The sequence below is a fragment of the Chiloscyllium punctatum genome, chromosome 32 (genome assembly GCF_047496795.1).
Source record: "Chiloscyllium punctatum isolate Juve2018m chromosome 32, sChiPun1.3, whole genome shotgun sequence".
Lineage (NCBI taxonomy): Eukaryota > Metazoa > Chordata > Chondrichthyes > Orectolobiformes > Hemiscylliidae > Chiloscyllium > Chiloscyllium punctatum.
This window is the reverse complement of record NC_092770.1, coordinates 21,787,554-21,806,969: the sequence shown is the minus strand read 5'-3', so window position 1 is coordinate 21,806,969 and position 19,416 is coordinate 21,787,554. Positions and strand designations below refer to the sequence as shown.

Here is a 19,416-nt window from a genome sequence, read left to right as displayed (position 1 = left end):
TTGTTTATTATCCTCACTCTGAACCCTTTCCTGCACAGCTTCACTCACTCATCTCATCTATCAATGTCTCTTTCCATTTTAGAATTCACAGAACTACCCTAACGGTGTGTATAGAGTCACAGACTCATACAGCATGGAAACAAGCCCTTTGGACCAATGCTTCCACAATCACCAGGTTTCCCAAACAGAACCAATGTCATAGAATTATAGAGATGTACAACACAGAAACAGACACTTTGGTCCAACTCAGCCACGCCAACCAGACATCCTAAATCAATCTAATCCCATTTGCCAACATTTGGCCCATATCCTTCTAAACCCATACTATTCACATACCCATCCAGATGCCATTTAAAATGTCGTTATTGTATCAGCCCCCACCACTTCCTCTGGCAGCTCCTTCCATACCCGCATTAGCCTCTGTGTGAAAAATTTGCCCCTTGGCTCCATTTTATATCTTTCCCCTCTCACCTTAAATCTATGCCCTGTAGTTTTGGATTCCCCTACCCTTGGGAAAGATCTTGATTATTTACCCTATCCATTCACCCTATCCCTATCTAACTAGTCCCATTTGCCTGTATATGGCTCATATCCCTCTAAACCTTCTCTATCCATGTATCTAAATGATTTTGTCATCTTTGGCTCAATATTTGAGGATACTATTAAAAGACTAGACCCTGCTTTAGACTGCATATCAAACCTTAATTTGAAAGTCAAACCAGACAAGTCCCAACTATTTTGGATAAAGCTACCATATTTTAGGCACCTAATTATCAAAAAGGTCCTGATGAGGAAAAACAAGTGGTAAAGCAGTGGCCCTGACCAAAGACGGGCAGGAAAGTGAGTTTGTGAACAGTCATCCAGACATGAAACATTAGCTTGTTCACTCTGCATAGATGCTGTCTGACCTGTCATCTGCCACATTTGTTGCTTTCGGTATAGATTCCAGCATCTGCAGTAATTTGATCCTATGTTTTGTTCCTGGGGATAACTGGTTACTATAAGAGGTTAGCACACATTTGGGCACCCCATTCCATGACTTGATCAGGAAATCTGACAATGCTCAAGCAAGCGCTGGGAAAGGATGTACAAGGGAATGATGCTTTATGGAACATCGCAGGGAGTCTGCACTTTGGACGTGGGACTCTACCTTCCATCCAAGCCATTGGTATAAAAAGGTAAGAGCTCATTAAGGCCAAAAGACAGAGTCCTGGGGAGCTTTCCACATCCAGCCAATGGGAGCCTGGTTTACTAAGTGGTGGGCCATGAGCATCCGTTGGATTGGTCCACGGTTATGGGTAACAAACTGCAGTGGTTTGACATGGCATTCTGCAGCATGGCTGATCAGGAAGCTCTCCCACTCCCCTGGCCCTCTATCAAGAAGGCTGACAAGCAACATGCTTGGCCATGTCCAGAACACTCTCTCCTTGACCAACAAGTCTGAGTGTGAGACACAACTCTGGATCTTCTGGCCGAATGGTGGGGAAATCTGCCAGTGTGCTACATGCCGTCATGCCAAGTGAACAACATACGACTTACTCCTGTCTTCCACCTTTAGCCCAGCTCCCAAATGCCTCAGTAAAGTGGGGTATGAAGGAATCGGAAAGAGTAGGCGTAAAGTAGATGTTTCGACGTGTAGGGAATTGAAAAGTTTTTAAAATTCTAAAGTACAAGATTGTCACTAATAAACCCAATTATTTTATTGATTACTTTATCCTTTACCCAGAAAGCTGTTAGAAACTGAAACTTACTTCCACAAGGAGTAACTGAAACAAGAGATGGGGTAAGCACATTCTGGAGTCAGGAGAAGAGGAATACGCTGACAGGGTTACAAGATGGGAGCAAGTTCATTCAGGCCATCAATACCACTACAAAGGAATTGGGCTGAATGGCCTGAGTCTGTGCTATGGTATCGATATAACTCACTGAAGCAGTGGTAAATCAAGTCAGGTTCACAACCATTCTGTATCTTTGAAATGGTTTTGATTACAATTCATTATTGTGGACAGATACAAGAAGCCTGGGGGGTAAAGCCCTTATTGTACAAGCTTCCCATCTTACAATGTTAAAGCCCAAGTGGCAACCAACAGAGAAACATAGAAAACATAGAAACGTAGAAAATAGGAGCAGGAGTAGGTCATTTAGCCATAGCTCTGCCATTCAATATGATCACAGCTGATCATGCAACTCAGTCCCCATGTTTGACACATTCCTTTTGATCCCTTTAGCCCTAAGAACTATATCTAACTCCTTCTTGAAAACATTCAGTGTTTTGACATCAAACCCCTTCTGTGACAAACAATTCCACAGGCTCAACACCCTCTCTCGTGGTGAAGACATTTCTCTTCATCTCAGTCTTAAATGGCCTATCCCATATTCCTAAACTGTGACCCCCGCCCCGATACCTCACTACTGAAACCCAAATTAAAATTGTTTGTGTTCTGTGTTGGATCGGGGAATGGAAAATGGGATGTACTTCATTACGGACACAAATGTTTTAGCCTAACTTTCTTTTCTGCCCTGCTGGCTACTTAGAAAATTTAAAGGGGAATGATTGGATATGGAGGAAACTTCCGGTTTTGGCTTATCCTGAAGATTCCATTGGAGCCATGAGACTAGTAATTGGGAACATTAGCATGAGCTGTTCTGATTTCTATTTACTCCTGAGTTGTGGGCATCACTGGCTGGGCCAGCATTAATTGCCTTTGAGAAAATGGTGGTGTGCTGCCTTCTTAAACCACTACAGTCAACGGACTGTAGAGCCATTCAAAATGCTGGTGAAAAAGCAGTTTCAAGATTTTGACCTAGCGACACTGAAAGAACAGTGATATATTTCCAAGTCAGAATGCTAAATGGCTTGAAATGGAACTTGCAGTTGGCAGGGTATTCTGATATATCTTTCTACATGGTATGGGTGAAGGTTAGGAAGGTGCTTCTTAAAGAGCCTTGGGGAATTTTAGTGGTACATCTTGTAGGTGGTGCAGACTGCAGCTACTGACCACCAGTGGTGCAGAGACTGGATGCTTGTGGACGTGGTGCTAACCAAATGGGAGTGCTTTGTCCTGATGGTGTCAAGCACCCATCCAGGGATGTGGAGAATATTTCATCACACTCCTGACTTGCACCTTGTAGATGGTAAAAACAGAATTTTGGGGATTTAGGAGGTGAGTTACTCAGCGTAGTATTCCTAGCCTCTGACCTGCTCTTGTAGCCAGTGTGTTTACATGCTTCAGTACCTTAGGTACTCGTGTACCTAAGATGGCACCGAAAGTGGCGACTTGTAAACTTTTCACTGTACTCATGTGAGCAGATGTGACAAAAAACCTAATTCAATTCAGTTGCTGGTCAATAGTAATCTCCCTCCCGGACCCCCGCCCCCCACCCCCCACCCCCCCCCCCCCCCCCCCCTCCCCCTTAGCAAACATAGTCAGCAATATTTAAGCATATGCCACTAAGATGAGTGGCAGAGCAAAGTGCGCAGAGGACTGTGAAATTTTGCAGAGGAAGATAGATACTTTAAGTAAGTGGAAAGTGAGGACTGCAGATGCTGGAGATCAGAGCTGAAAATGTGTTGCTGGAAAAGCGCAGCAGGTCAGGCAGCATCCAAGGAGCAGGAGAATCGACATTTCGGGCATGAGCCCTTCTTTCCTGAAACATCGATTCTCCTGCTCCTTGGATGCTGCCTGACCTGCTGCGCTTTTCCAGCAACACATTTTCAACTTTACGTAAGTGGGCAAAGTTCTGGCAGATGGAATACAATGTCAATAAACATGAAGTCATCCGTTTTGGTAGAAATAACAGTTAAAAGGACTATTAATTGAATGGTAAACAATTGCAGCGTGCTGCTGTGCAGAGGGACCTGGGTGTCCTTGTGCATGTATCACAGAAGGTTCGTTTGCAGGTGCAACAGGTAATTAAAAAGGCAAATGGAATTTTGTCCTTCATTGCTAAAGGGATTGAGTTTAAAAACAAGGAGGTTATGTTGCAGCTGGACAGGGAGCTGGTGAGGCCATACCTGGAGTACTGGGTGCAGTTTTGGTCTCCTTACTTGAGAAAGGATGTACTGGCACTAAAGGGGGTGCAGAGGAGGTTCACTAGGTTGATTCTGGATTTAAAGGGGTTGGTTTATGAGGCAGGACTGAGCTGTCTGGGATTATATTCATTGGAATTTTGAAGATTGAGGAGGGATCTTATAGAAACATATACAATTATGAAGGGAATAGATAAGATAGGAGCAGAGAGGGTGTTTCCACTTACAGGTGAAACTAGAACAAGAGGGCATAGCCTCCAAATTAGGGGTGAGCAGATTTAGGACTGAATTGAGAAGGAACTTCTTTACCCAGGGAGTTGTGAATCTATGGAATTCCCTGCCTAGTGAAATGGTTGACCCTACTTCAGTAAATGTTTTTAAAGCTATGGTAGATATTTTTTGAACAGTAAAGGAATTTAGGGTTATGGTGTGAGGGGGGTAGGTGGAGCTGAGGCCAGGGAAAGATTAGCCATGACCTTGTTGAATGGCGGAGCAGGCTCAAGATGCCAGATGGTCTACTCCTGATCCTATTCCTGGTTCTTATATTCTTATATAGCCCTTGAGTTCCAACTGATAGCATTTTTAGTTTTACTGCAGCTCTCTTCGGAACCGAGATTGATCTGACACTTGAAACAAAGGAATTAACACATTCATATAACAGTCTTCCATTCCAATAAAAACACTGTACCCTTTTATTAAATGTTACTGACATTACACTTTCCCTATTATGATTTCATCCCCTACCTTTTGAAATAAGGGGGAAATAAAAGTTTCCAACAGACGCATCCACAGGAAAAGGAAACATTACGTCAGCCATTTTGTCGTGATAATGATCCCCCTTTGAAAACATCTGCCCAGCACCTTTAATAACCAAACACTGTGCAAGTCTCTGCGTATCTAATGTTTATTTCATCCTCATAAAGCTTCTAAAACATTAGAAGATCTGGCTTGAATTACTGCCCAAGGAGCCCTACAGAAACGGCCAGCTCTTATGTCACGATGCTTTACTGTTCATTATGTACTGTCAGGCGTCATACTGTGAAGTCCCATTAGTCAGAAGGTCTGCACAGTTAGCCAGCATATCACACACTTTGGCACAAATGTTTGCAATAAGGCAACATGAGCAGATGTTGACAGTTCTCAGGGTCATATAATAGTTTCAGACAATGATCGTCTTTTACAACTTTGCTTTAAGACTCTGCGTGTAGTTTAATGCAAGTTTTAGGACCTGTAAGACAGTAAACAAAGTGTGTCACTGCAGTGTAAAGCAAGGTGTAACTTTATGTGCAATTAAGAAATACATGCAACAGAAGGCATTTGGGGTCAATTATTGAAAGATCTTGGTTTGAACTTGGCACAGCACAGTACCAGAAACACAACAAAATGAACAGATGGATAATCTTTTCTTGGTACTGATGTTTGAGGGATAACTATTGTCGGTTTTGTATTCACTTGAATGGTTTACTAACAACACCTCAGGCAGCACAACTCTCTTACAGAACTACCCTTAAATGTCAAGCAATTCGGAAGGCAAGTTGACTTTTCTTGCCAAGACATTGGAGTATTAGAATTCAAAAGCCTTGCTACCGTTGTGCAGAGCTGAGGTGAGACCACACCTGGAAGGTTTTGCATATTTTGAACCCCATATTTCAGGAAAGATATATTTACATTAGCGATGGAACAGCAAAAATGATGACTGGTTGTGTCGAAGAAAGACAAGTGATCACTTTGTTATATCAAGGATTCGTGAGGGATTTGACAAGGCAGACAGTGAGAGGGTGTTGTCCCAACAACACAGCAGCACAGCCTTAGGTTAAAAGACTATTCCTTTAGGGCTGAGAGGAGGAAAAACATCTTCACTTAAAGAGTATGAATCTTTGGAATTGACCAACCCAGGAGTTTGGAACTGCACCATCATTGGATATACTAAAGGCTGATGATAGAGACATATTTGGTCTCTCAGGGAATCAAACGATATCAGGAGCAGGAGAGAAAATAGAATCAAGCCAGAGGATTTGCCAGGATCATTGTGAAGAGCAGAACATGCTTTATGGGCCAAATGGTCTACTCTATGGCAGCCCAGATAATACTTGGAATAACTCCATAGAGGTCAGTATCGCATCACCAAGTCACGCTTTTTTCACACATGGAGAGTCCTTTACTCTCCCTCAGAGCCAGCTATCGGAGTGAGCAAAACCTCTGAGACTCCTGTTTTTCTCTGTTAGTCAGGGCTCCGTGATTGGACCTGGTTAACAGCCCCAATCAGGGAACTCATACTCTATGAGGTCCACCTGGCTGATCTCGTTACAGTCACTACAACACATATACAAGTCTTTGAAATCAACCTTGGGCTTATGACTCAAAAGGTGAATGTGCCATCTCTGAGTCTGAGCTTTAACTCATGTTGTAGAGCCACTGGAACCAGATAGCTTACACCTGAAGCAAACATGCAGTACAGAAGCATTAACCCCACAACTGAGGAGCTCGCTGATGCCTATGTGCCAGCCTGTGTTTGGAGAGCTGGTGATACACTGCTTATACCCCTGGAGTAATGACCTAGAGTTACGGGTTTAAATCCTACAATGGCAGATGGTAAAACTTGAATTCGATAAAATCTGGCATTAAAATAAAAGCCAGCCTAGTGACAACTACCGTTAATTGTGTTATCGATTGGCACATCTGGTTCATTCATGGCCTTCAGGGAAGGAAATCTGCCATCCCAGACTCCAGACTCTCAGCAATGGGGTTGACTCTTAACAGCTGTCAGAAATGGCCGAGCAAGACACTCAGCTCAAGGGCAGCTAGGCATGGGCAATAAATGCTGACCATCCAACAACATCCATGTCCCACAAGTAACATTTTAAAAAATGTCTTACACAGATAGTCTGGGTTCTGAACTTGCTGATGCTAACACACTAGCTGACACACTGAAGTCATTACACTGATTGCCTTACACAAAGACAGTGATTGAAGGTGAGGTAGGTAGATTTATATTGGAATTTCATTTGTCATGAATCTATGCCCTAACACAACACTCACTCGACATTAGCTTGAGTCAATAGTGTCACATTGTAGAGTCATAGAGTCATAGAGACATACAGAACAGAAACAGACTCTTTGGTCCAACTCATCCATGCTGATAGATATCCATTTGCCAGCATTTGGCCCGTATCCCACTAAACCTTTCCTATTCATGTCCCCATCCAAATACCTTTTAAATGTTGCATTTGTACCAGCCTCCACCGCTTCCTCTGGCAGCTCATTCCATACAGACATCACCTTCTTTATAAAAAAGTTGCCCTTTAGGTCATTTTAAATCTTTCCCCTCTCACCCTAAACCTATGCCCTCTAGTTTTAGACTTCCACATTAGAGGAGACATGCAAGATAATTGCTGGCGCTCAGTAGGAATCATTGTAATGGAAAGGGAAGCAACTATAGACTCACCACTACACCATTGTGGCATCTCCTCTTGAGAGAAACTTAAAGAGTAAGGTGAGGCTGGATAAGCTGAGACTTTTCTCATTGGAGCTTAGAGGGTTGAGATATGCCCTTGTAGAGGTTTATAAAATCATAGTGGGGGGGGGGGGGGGTACAGATAAAGTGAATGGCAGGTGTCTTTTCTCTTGGGTGGGAGATATTAAGACTATTTTTAAGGTGAGAGGAGAAAGATTTATAAAAGACATGAAGGGCAACTCTTTTACACAGAGAGTGATTCATGTGTGGAATGAACTTCCAGAGGAAGTGGTGGATGCAGGTACGGTCACAATGTTTAAAGGACATTTAGATAAGTAAATGAATAAGAAATGTTTGGAGGGATATGGGCCAAGCGCAAGCAGGTGGGATTAGTTTAGACTGGGATTATGGTCGGCATGGACTGGTTGGACCAAAGGGTCTGTTTCTGCATTGTATGACTCTGTGACTTTTAAGTATTGACCCTTATTAGCCACTCAGAATCTCATATGCCTTACTAAAGCCATTGAAAGAAGAACTGAAGGATAAAATAGAGAGGGGTGGGGGTGGGGTTAGGGTAATTAATCCTCTCCAAAAGGTTCTCTGTAACTATTACAAACTGAGCATTTATTTTTTTAAAAAGTCTACATTAAAGAGATGAATGGATCACCAGGTGGATCTGACCCATAGGATTTTAAGGTAATGTGGGTTAAACTGATCTACACGAGCAGCATGAAATAGGCTGAGGATGGAATTTCGACCACGCCCTATCCTCTTTCCAAACAAGTTCATAGAATGAATGGTTCAAGCTCTTCATCCTTGCTGAAAAAAAGACATTCACCACTCATCAGAACAATTTGCAAGAAATGCCCTTTATTTTGGCAAGTCTTGCAAATTGTCCGGATGAGTGCTAGACAGTTTTGACAAAAATGTGTCTTTCTTTTTTCATCTATTTGCCAAGGATGGTCTCTCTGGGTCACTCAGTTAGTCATCACACTGTCATTTTCACTGGCTTTGAATTTAATTTGAATTTGGCAGTGTTTTCCAGGTCAATGGTGCAGTATACAACAGCTGCTGATTCACCGCAACAAGCCTGTTCTGTGCACTGCCTCCCAACAATTTCACTCCTAAATTGCATGGAAAGTGTAACTCAGCTCTCATATGGAAACATAAGGGTGAAAATTACTGCAGTGTCTCATCAGGCACCCGGTGTCTGCCTCTCGTGCAGGAGTGTCTGGTTTATACTGAAGTATTTCTTGCATAGTATTTGAACAGCAGTTTTTCCTGTGGCTCACAATCTCCCATCTTAATGTACTCTCAGCTCAGAAGTCTATTTCTCCCAACTATGAAGCCCAACCAGACCATTCATACTTGTCCATACACTGGGACCTGGTTTTAGTCTGGTTAAAGTACTGGAAACAATGTGTGGTTTCGTATTTCTTTGCACTAAATCATTAGGATACGTAATTTCTGGTCTTTGGACTGTCATTGGACTGCATTGAAGTTTCCACGGGAATTCAATATAACTATTTAACCTCCTGAAATAAAGAATAATATGATCCTCTCACAGAGGAACTTGAGTCTACAGGACTATCTTGCTCAAAAGGCCACAAAAACAAGGTATCTGAATACTATTATGGCCGAGTTTGGATTGATCCTTGATTAGCAAGGGGTGAAAGGTCATTGGGGATAGGTGAGAATGTGGAGCAATACGATGTTATTGGATGGTGGAGCAGGCTCAATGGGCTGAATGGCCTATGTCTGGTCCTGATTTGCATTTTCCGAAGATATATTTTCCCTTTTGCTGTTTACCTTTATTGAGAGGATCCCAGATCCAGACACATTCCAGAAAGAATGATGTCATACGATCGTAACAACAGGTTCATTTTCGGGTCGATTATAGACCAGGTGGATATTATCTATTTGCTCATGAGACGTGGACGTCGTTAGCAAAGCCAGCATTCATTGCCCTTCCCTAATTGCCCGGGGTGCAGTTAAAAGTCAAGCTCATTACTGCCGGGTCTGGAGTTACATGTAAACCAGACCAGGTTTCCTTCCCTGAAGGCACTCATTGATATGCTTCGTTCACATTAGCTTAAAACATCGGAGGTGTTACTAGATGCATGAGCTAAGGCAGAGAGGAACAGAAGGTTACATTGAGATGAAAAGGAATGAGAGGATGTGTGTGTGCAGTGTGTTGGGCCTCTGTTTCTGTGCTGTACATCTTTTCTTATTCACTCAGGGGATGTGGACATCACTGGCTGGCTCAGCATTTATTGCCCGTCCCTAGTTGCTCTTGAGGTAGTGGTGGTGGTGAGCTACCTTCTTGTAATACTACAATCCATGTCATTCAATCCAACAACTCCATTCCTGTTGTACCATGTGACTATCAGAACAGCAATAGACAAATAAGATCATTTTCCGTGCCTATGTTCAGAAACCAATCCTCTTTCAGGCTCCACTGTCCCCTCTCCCCGCACAGTTTCTGTACCACCATTTGTCATTCATTGCCCAAACATGAAATGTGTGGTGAGGGGATTGTGTACATGGTAAAAGTTAGCTCAGTTGTCTAAACAGCTGTTGAGTGATGCCAACAGTAGGGTCAATCCCTGCACTGGCTAAAGTCAACATGACGGACACTCATCCCCAATCTCTCCCCTGCCAGGACTATGGTGACTTTACCTTCACAACCATACAGCAATGTACTATCAATAGACCAATCATTCAGAATCCCAGGCTGATGCTCTGGGGACATCCTGCTGTAGTAAATGGTGAAACTTGAATTCAGTAAAAGTCTCGAATAAGGAACTAACCAATTGGCATGGAGTCACTGTTGTTTGTCTCAAAATCTGGTTCACTCGTGCTCTTAAGGGAAGGAAATCTGTTTTCTTTCCCTGGTCTGGCCGACCTGTGACTCCAGACCTACAGCAATGTCATTGACTATTAGCTGCCCTTTGGGCAATTAAGGATGTCCACATCCCATGAACGAATAAGCTAAAAGAAGACAGCCCTTTGACCCATTCTGCTCTGCTGGCTTTCTGGAAGAATTATTGCTCCTTTGGTTCTTTGCCCAAGTGCTGAAAAATGTGTTGCTGGAAAAGCGCAGCAGGTCAGGCAGCATCCAAGGAGCAGGAGTGGTCAAAGATGCAATAGATTTGGGATCGGTACAGAGTCAATGATCTTTTGACCAATCAATATTGAATCTGTTGCCAACACACTTTGAGGCATGACTTTTCAAATAAAGTCATAGAGTCAGAGAGATGTACAGCATGGAAATAGACCCTTCGGTCCAACCTATCCATGCCGACCAGATATCCCAACCCAATCTAGTCCCACCTGCCAGCACCCGGCCCATATCCCTCCAAACCCTTCCTATCCATACACTCATCCAAATGCCTCTTAAATGTTGCAATTGTACCCGCCTCCACCACTTCCTCTGGCAGCTCATTCCATACACGTACCACCCTCTGCGTGAAAAGGATACGTCTTAGGTCTCTTTTATACCTTTCCCCTCTCACCCTAAACATATGCCCTCTAGTTCTGGACTCCCCCACCCCAGGGAAAAAACTTTGCCTATTTATCCTATCCATGCCCCTCATAATTTTGTAAACCTCTATAAGGTCGCCCCTCAGCCTCCGACGCTCCAGGCAAAACAGCCCCAGCCTGTTCAGCCTCTCCCTGTAGCTCAGATCCTCCAACCCTGGCAACATCCTTGTAAATCTTTTCTGAACCCTTTCAAGTTCCACAACATCTTTCTGATAGGAAGGAGACCAGAATTGCACGCAATATTCCAACAGTGGCCTAACCAATGTCCTGTACAGCCGCAACATGACCTCCCAACTCCTGTACTCAATACTCTGACCAATAAAGGAAAGCATACCAAACACCTTCTTCACTATCCTATCTACCTGCAACTCCACTTTCAAGGAGCTATGAACCCGCACTCCAAGGTCTCTTTGTTCAGCAACACTCCCTAGGACCTTACCATTAAGTGTATAAGTCCTGCTAAGACTTGCTTTCCCAAAATGCAGCACCTCGTATTTATCTGAATTAAACTCCATCTGCCACTTCTCAGCCCATTGGCCCAACTGGTCCAGATCCTGTTGTAATCTGAGGTAACCCTCTTCGCTGTCCACAACACCTCCAATTTTGGTGTCATCTGCAAACTTACTAACTGTACCTCTTATGCTCGCATCCAAATCATTTATGTAAATGACAAAAAGTAGAGGGCCTAGCACCGATCCTTGTGGCACTCCACTGGTCACAGGCCTCCAGTCTGAATAACAACCCTCCACCACCACCCTCTGTCTTCTACCTTTGAGCCAGTTCTGTATCCAAATGGATAGTTCTCCCTGTATTCCATGAGATCTAACCTTGCTAATCAGTCTCCCATGGAGAACCTTGTTGAACACCTTACTGAAGTCCATATAGATCACATCTACTGCTCTGCCCTCATCAATCTTCTTTTTGTTACTTCATCAAAAAACTCAATCATAAGAACTCACTAAGGTAAGGTCAGAATTCTCTCCTCCTCTTTGCCCTGGCTTCTTTTGCCCAATGATTTCAACATTATAGCAAAGCTGGAAAATTTCTGAAACGAAAATTTGCAAAGCCCTCAAGTAAGGTTAATGACAGTGGGAAAACCATGGGCTGTGTGTGTTAGGTTTCCAGATTTGAGCTCCTAAGGGCAACCTTCCTTGTCACAGTCGCTCTTTCAGACTGTGGGTAGGCCCTTCAGGACTGAGACGTGGGGAAATTTGTTCACCCAGAGAGTGGTGAGCCTGTGGAATTCTCTGCCACAGAAATGGTTCAGGCCAAAACATTCAAGGGGGAGTTAAATATAGCTCATAGGGCTAAAGGGATCAAAGGGTAGGGGGAGAAAGCGGGTACAGGGGACTGTGTTGAATGAACAGCTTGGATCATATTGAATGCTGCAGCAACCTCGATGGGCCGAATGGCCTATTCCTGCTGCTACTTTTTAAGTTTCTATGTTTGTCAAGGGCATAAGGGCAGGAAAATTACCCTTCTGAATCTGGGGTGAAGGATTAACTCATAGGTCTGGTGACACTTAACACATCCCAGCAATTAAACCCTTGCTTCTAAATTGTACACACTGGAAAGATTTTGCAGAAAAGTAACTTTTCTTTCCTTTTGCGCCACTAAAAATGAAGAGCCTGGCTAAAGTTGCATCTCATTTGCATGTTTGAGGCTCGGTGGAATTTTCCCCTCGGAAATTCCTCTTACAATAATCTTCTTCAGCTGTTATAAAGTGAGGCTTTTGAGGCGCCATTTCTGGTCGAGATCCAACGTCACTGTTTTTTTCTCTCGTGGTGGAACACCAAAAAGTCAGTCAGATCTCAGGACAAACTCAAAGATGTACCATTCATGTGGGCTCTTCACAAGTTGCCAAAACTGGTGTTGGCCAGTCTCCATGTAACAGAGAGCACACTGAGGCAGTGTGTAGGAGCTGCTGAAAGGAGCAGCCTCCACTACAGTGACACTGTGTTTAAATACCCAACGAGCCATCAGATTCCACAATGATTCAATTGGGATGGGAAAGAGAAAGATTCCATGCTAAAGCTTCTGCCAGGAGACACATGTCAACAAGATAGATCATTTGAAAAAAAAACTGAAAGAAGTGTGGCACAGGTTTCGGGATCTATGGAGAGTCCTCAATCATTGACCGTGAGTGAAGGAGGTTGTTTTGTAATAAGCCACTGTAACAGTCCAGGCATTTTGTCAATTCAATAAACACAGCACCTCAGTGGACAGCATGCAAAAAAAAAGCTTTTGCAATCATCGTCAGCCAGAAGGGCCAAGTAGACAATTCTTCCTGGCCTCTCCCGGAGCCACCAGCAGCACATAGGCCAGGCTCCAACCTATTTCACAGACTCATAGAGAGGTACAGCACAGAAACAGACCCTTCGGTCCAACACGTCCAACATTTAAAAGGCATCTGGATGGGTATATGAATAGGAAGAGTTTGGAGGGATACGGGTAAGGTGCTGGCAGGTGGGACTAGATTGGGTTGGGATATCTGGTCAGCATGGACGAGTTGGACCAAAGGGTCTGTTTCCAAGCTGTACATCTCTTTGACTCTATGCCTCTAATCTAGTCCCATTTGCCAGCACTTGGCCCATATCCCTCCAAACCTTTCCTATTCATATACCCATCCCGATGCCTCTTAAATGTTGCAATCGTACCAGCCTCTACCACTTCCTCTGCAGCTCATTACACACACGTACCACCCTCTGTGTGAAAAAGTTGGCCCTTAGGTCTCTTTTATATCTTTCCCCTCTCACCCTAAACCTATGCCCTCTAGTTCTGGACTCCCCCACCCCAGGGAAAAGACCTTGTCTATTTACCCTATCCATGCCCCTCATGATTTTATAAACCTCCACAAGGTCATCCCTCAGCCTCCGACACTCCAGGGAAAATAGCCCCAGCCTCTCTCTATAGCTCAAACCCTCCACAACCCCGACAACATCCCTGTTGATCTTCTCTGAGCTCTTTTCTAAATTTAATTCACTCTGTTCTATCAACATAAATAGAAACCTAAGAAATAGGAGCAGGAGAAGGCCATTCTGAACAATGAACGTACTCCACTATTCAACATGGTCATGGCTGATCCTATATCTAAATGCCAGGAAGCAGTCGAATGCAATGGATCATAGCAAAGGCTGAGAGTTCCAAAATCACCCGAGCTACATTGCGCCTCCTGCCAAGCTGTACCAGTCCAGCTGTAACACTGGTGCCCGTTGAAAATTGCCCAGGTCTGTTCTGTCCACGAAAATCCAGCCAAATCTAATCCAGCCAACTGCCATTCAATTGTCCAACTCCCAACCATCAGCAAACTGATGGAGATGGTCGTTGACACTGTAATTAATCACCGGTATCTTTCCACTGACGCTCAGTGTGGGTTCCACAGGACCATGCCCTTCCAAACCACATTAAAGCTTTGGTCCGATCATGGATGAAGGAGCAGAAGACCAGAGATGTGCTGGGAATGACGCCCCCTTGACACTGGGCTGTGAATAAGCTTTAGTGTAGTTCAAGGAGAAAGTGAGGACTGCAGATGCTGGAGATCAGAGCTGAAAATATGTTGCTGGAAAAGCGCAGCAGGTCAGGCAGCATCCAAGGAGCATCCAACATCGATTCTCCTGCTCCTTGGATGCTGCCTTAGTGTAGTTCAAGTCAATGGGAATCGGGGGACAGTCCTTATTGGTTGCTGTCATACATAACATGAAAAAGATATTTGTAAACTGTTGGGAACTCATTTATCATAACAGCAGACGTCCCCACAGGAATTCCTCAGGGTAGTGCCCTATGTCCAATTATCTTTAGCTAGTTCAGTTATGACCTGCCCTCAACATAAAGTCAAAAGAGACGTTTGCACAGTATTCAGTACTGGCCTAAGTCTAGTCAACATTCAGGATTGGGCTTCTAATGGCAAATAGCAATCACACAGCACGAGGCAATGACCATCTTGAATAAGAGAATATCTAGCCATTGTCCCTCGAGATTCAATTGTATTATTGAACACCCACCATAAACATCCTGGGGTCACCATTGACGAGATACCAAACTGGAATAGCCGCATAAATTTTCTGGCTACAAGGGTAGGTCAGAGGCTTGGAATTTTACAGCAAATAACTCACCTCCAATAAGGCCTAAGTCTTTAGTGTGATAGATCTGCTGGAACAGTACAGTTTCAGCAACACTTAAAAAAATGTGACACCATCCAGGATGAAGCACCTTCAGAATTCACTCCCACCTTCACCAGAGCACTATTTCTGCATTGTCTGCCATCCACAAGATGTACTACAGCAACTTGCTAAGTCCCTTTCAGCAAAACTTCCCAATCCAGTGATCTGCACCACCTAGTAGGGCAAGGGGAGCAGATACATGGGAACAATACCACCTACAAGTTCCCTTCCAAGTCACATGCCTTCCTGACTCAGAAACATATCTCTATTGCTCCCCTGTCACTGAGTGACAATCCTGGATCTCCCTCCCTAATGGCACTATGGGTGTCCCAGTAATTAAAAGACAATCGCTCACCACACACCTCCTCCAGGGCAAGTAGGGATGGACAAAAAAAATGCTGGTGTCACTACAGTTCCAACTAATGAATCAACTATGAACACTAGTGGTTTATAGTAGGCTAAATGTGCCCTTACATTGACTGGTTAGCTGGAGAGAAAGTGGTGATTGTACTAAAGAGGATTTGGTCACCCCACCCAATCTTTCATCTGACGATACGTCAGCCAATTAAAATATTCACCTTTCTGCGGGACGTCTGTAAATTCTACTTTAATATGGATTTTTATTTCTCACCGACCCTCAGTGAAGAATCGAGTGGAACTCACATCCAGCAAAAAAATGAGCTGGTGCTTTCCATTGAATGATTGCTACGTGTTTAGCCCAGATTTGGCAGCTGCATAGGGAATACTGTACTATCATCACTGAATAGGTCCAACATTTGGTGTCCAAACTTAATTGACCTTCAAATGCCACAACAGTTCGGTGTGTAGGTGAGCGTTCACATTGCTGTGAATGTGTGGGCCGATCCAGGTAGGAATGGCAGATTCCCTTCCCGAATGGACTTCAGTGAACTAGATGGATTTTTGCAACAATCAATGATAGTTTCAATTCCAGATTTATTAACTGAATAAAAATTCCCACCAACTGACGTGGACAAACTTGAATCCACACTCCCAAATCATTATCCTGATTCTTTAGATTTCTAGCCAAGTGACATTGCCCTAATGCCCTCTCCCCATCTTACAGGGGTAAGGACTTGGGAGGAGTAAAGGTGAGTTAACTGAAGGGCTTAATGACAACCATAACGCTGTCCATTTTGAGCTTGAGAGGTGGAAGGAGCAAAGAGGAAAGCATGGTGGCTCAGTGGTTAGCACTGCTGCCCCACAGCAACTGGGACCCAGGCTCGATTCTAGCCTCAGGCGACTGTCTACGTGGGTTTACTTCGGGTGCTCTGGTTTCCTTCCACAGTCCAAAGACGTGCAGGTTAGGTGAATTGGCCATGCTAAATTGCCCATAATGTTAGGTGCATTAGTCAGAGGGAAATGAGTCTGGGTGGGTTACTCTTCGGAGGGTCAGTGCCGACTTGTTGGGCCGAAGGGCCTGTTTCCACACTGTAGCGAATCGAACCAAAAAGGAAGGAGGTTAGAGAGATAAGGTGGGAGGGACTTGAATTTGAATCTGATAAGTACTGAAGAATGGAAGTCAAAGAAGTGAGATCGGAAGGAGATCTTGTTCTGAGAAAAGACCCATTCCATTTATCGAATAGTTGATCTGAGCGACATGTGCACAAACTCTAAACTGTCACAAGCATTGTTCACCCAGCTAGGAATCTGGAACGTGGGATTACAGGGTAAGGTGCCAGTCACTCGGGGCTGAGGTGAGGAGAGATTTCTTCACCCAGAGGGCTATGAATCTTTGGAATTCCCCTGTCCAAGAGATGTGGATGATTAAGGCAGGCATCAAAGATGTTAGGTGTATCGTGGGATCGAGGGATATGGGGAGGAGATGGGAGAATGCAACGTCGACAGAATTCAGCCACGATCGTGCGGAATGGTGGAGCTGGCTCCTTCCTTATGTTTCTTCCAGACCTTGCTTTCATATTCAAGGGGCTACATCTGCCACAGTAGGTTCACCAATTGAGACTCTTTATTGATGAGAAATAATAATTTCCTTCTTAAAAAAACCAAAAGAACTGCGGATGCTATAAATCAGAAAGGAAAACGGAAATTCTCAGAGAAGGGTCACTCAACCTGAAACGTTAACTCTCACTTCTCTCTGCGGATGCTGCCAGACCTACTGAGCTTTTCCAGCAACGTCTGTTTTTGTTCAAGAATTTCCTTGTTTTCCCTAACCTGCTATCAATGGGTTTTTAAAACACTCAGATGAAACACGGACTGTGACACCACTTGAATGTTGTAGTTTAAGTGTACTGATTTTAGCATTTGGTAAGCTTACAAGGAAAACTATAGGCAGAGAGAACCCCACACATAAATAAACCTCACTCTTTCATCAGATTCTTCACTCTGTATATATGTAGGAAGAGAGGAGGTGGGATATACTTGGCAGAAGCACTCAGTGTTGAATGGTATGGATACAGAATTCAGTACTGTACTGAATCAGGCTTTGTACATGTACTCAAATCTATCAACACCATCAGTGTGGACTGGCAAGAACCATGGGACATTGACTTAACCCTTTCTGTACTCCCACTGCCTGAACAAACTCCAGAAACCTTTGAAACATTTTGGCTAATTTGGAAAGGAAGAGACGACGGTGATTAAATCCTATCGTGTCCCTTTCACCTTCTCAAAGTGAAAGAAAAATCGACCAGTGTTTGTCACTAACTGAAAGGAACTGCCACTCGTCACAAGTAGTATAGAGCAGAGCCCAGAGCCAAGTTCCGTGACCTGCATTCGCAATTTCCCTGATAGATTTCCATCAAGTGTGCGCCTTGCTAAATAATAAGCCCAGCTGCTCAGAATGCACTGGCAGCAGCACAGGGCTGACTTCCTTTCTCTGTCTCTGCCAGGCACCAGCAGAGATAGGTGTCACTGAGTTGCAGGGTGAGATCTGCTCGACATTTCTACAGAAGCCAACAGTTTGACAATCACACAATCCTGGGAGGCTGCACGAACCCAGTGGCTGATGAAAGCAAGACTGGGATTAATCTCACTCCTTCAGGATGTCTCAAAGCACTTTATAGGCAATCAAGCGCAGTCAGTGTAGGACGTGCGCTCACCAGTGAGACAGGTTAATAGGGTCATTAAGCAAGCATACGGGATGCCTGCCTTTATCAGTTACGGCACAGATTATGAGAGCAGGAAGGTCATGAAGGAGCTGTATATAATGTTAGTTAAGGCACAGATGGAGTACTGTATGCAGCTCTGACCGCCTCACGACAGGAAGAATGTGATTGCACTGGAGGGGGTGCAGAGGAGATTCACCAGGATGTTGCCTAGGCTGGAGCATTTCAGTGATGAGGAGAGACAGGATAAGCTCAGGTTGCTTTTTTATAGAGCAGGGAGGGCTGAGGGGGCGGAATCTGATCAAGTTCCAAAAGATTACGCACAGGGGTGGATAGGAAGCAGCTTTAATTGAAGGGTTAATAACAAAGAGCAAAGAAAATTTACAGCCCAGGAACAGGCCCTTCGGCCCTCCAAGCCTGAGCAGATCCAAATGTACTGCTAAACCTGTCGGTCAATTCCTAAGCATCTGTATCCCTCTGCTCCCCACCTACTCATGCATCTGTTCAGACGCATCTTAAATGAATCTACTATGCCTGCCTCTACCACCTCTGCTGGCAACGTATTCCAGACGCCCACCACCCTCTGTGTGAAGTACTTGCCGCGTGTATCCCCCTTAAACTTTCCACCTCTCACCTTGAAAGCGTGACCTCTCGTTATTGAATCCTTCACCCTGGGAAAAAGCTTATCTCTATCCACCCTGTCTGTACCCTTCATGATTTTGTAAACCTCAATCAGGTCCCCTCTCAATCTCCTTTTTTCTGATGAAAATAAACTTAACCTACTCAACTTCTCTTCATAACAAAGGGCATCATTTTAAAGTGAAAGGCAGGAGGTTTGGAAGGGATTTCAGAGGAAGTATTTTCACGGAAGGTGGTAGTGGGGGTCAGGAATGCGCTGATGGGAAGGTAGCGGAGCTAGGAAACCTCACAAGCTTTAAAAACGTACCTGGATAAGCCCTTAACATGTCATAACATTCAAGGCTATGGGCAAAGTGCTGGAAAGCAGGATTAGTGTAGATAGGTCAGCACGGAATCAATGGACCAAAGGGCCTTTTCTGTGCTGTATGAGTCGAGGACTCGATGAGCTAGATCCTATAAATAGCAGACTTGATTGTGAACAGATTAGAAGCTTTTGTGAGGTTGAGT

General features: G+C 44.2%; 1 protein-coding gene across 5 annotated transcripts in view; it reads right to left on the bottom strand.

Moving 5' to 3' along the window:
* chst11 (carbohydrate (chondroitin 4) sulfotransferase 11) overlaps nt 1-19,416 on the bottom strand; it is a 200,572-nt gene that overhangs the window by 83,141 nt on the left and 98,015 nt on the right. The window contains exon 1 of one of the 5 annotated variants that reach the window (XM_072551883.1): nt 4,775-4,831. The exons of the other annotated variants lie outside the window; for them this stretch is intronic. Within the exon in view, the coding sequence (XP_072407984.1) occupies nt 4,775-4,816 (42 nt within the window). The 5' untranslated portion in view covers nt 4,817-4,831. Of the gene's footprint in view, nt 1-4,774; nt 4,832-19,416 lie in introns of those variants that run through there. 5 annotated transcript variants of the gene reach the window in all.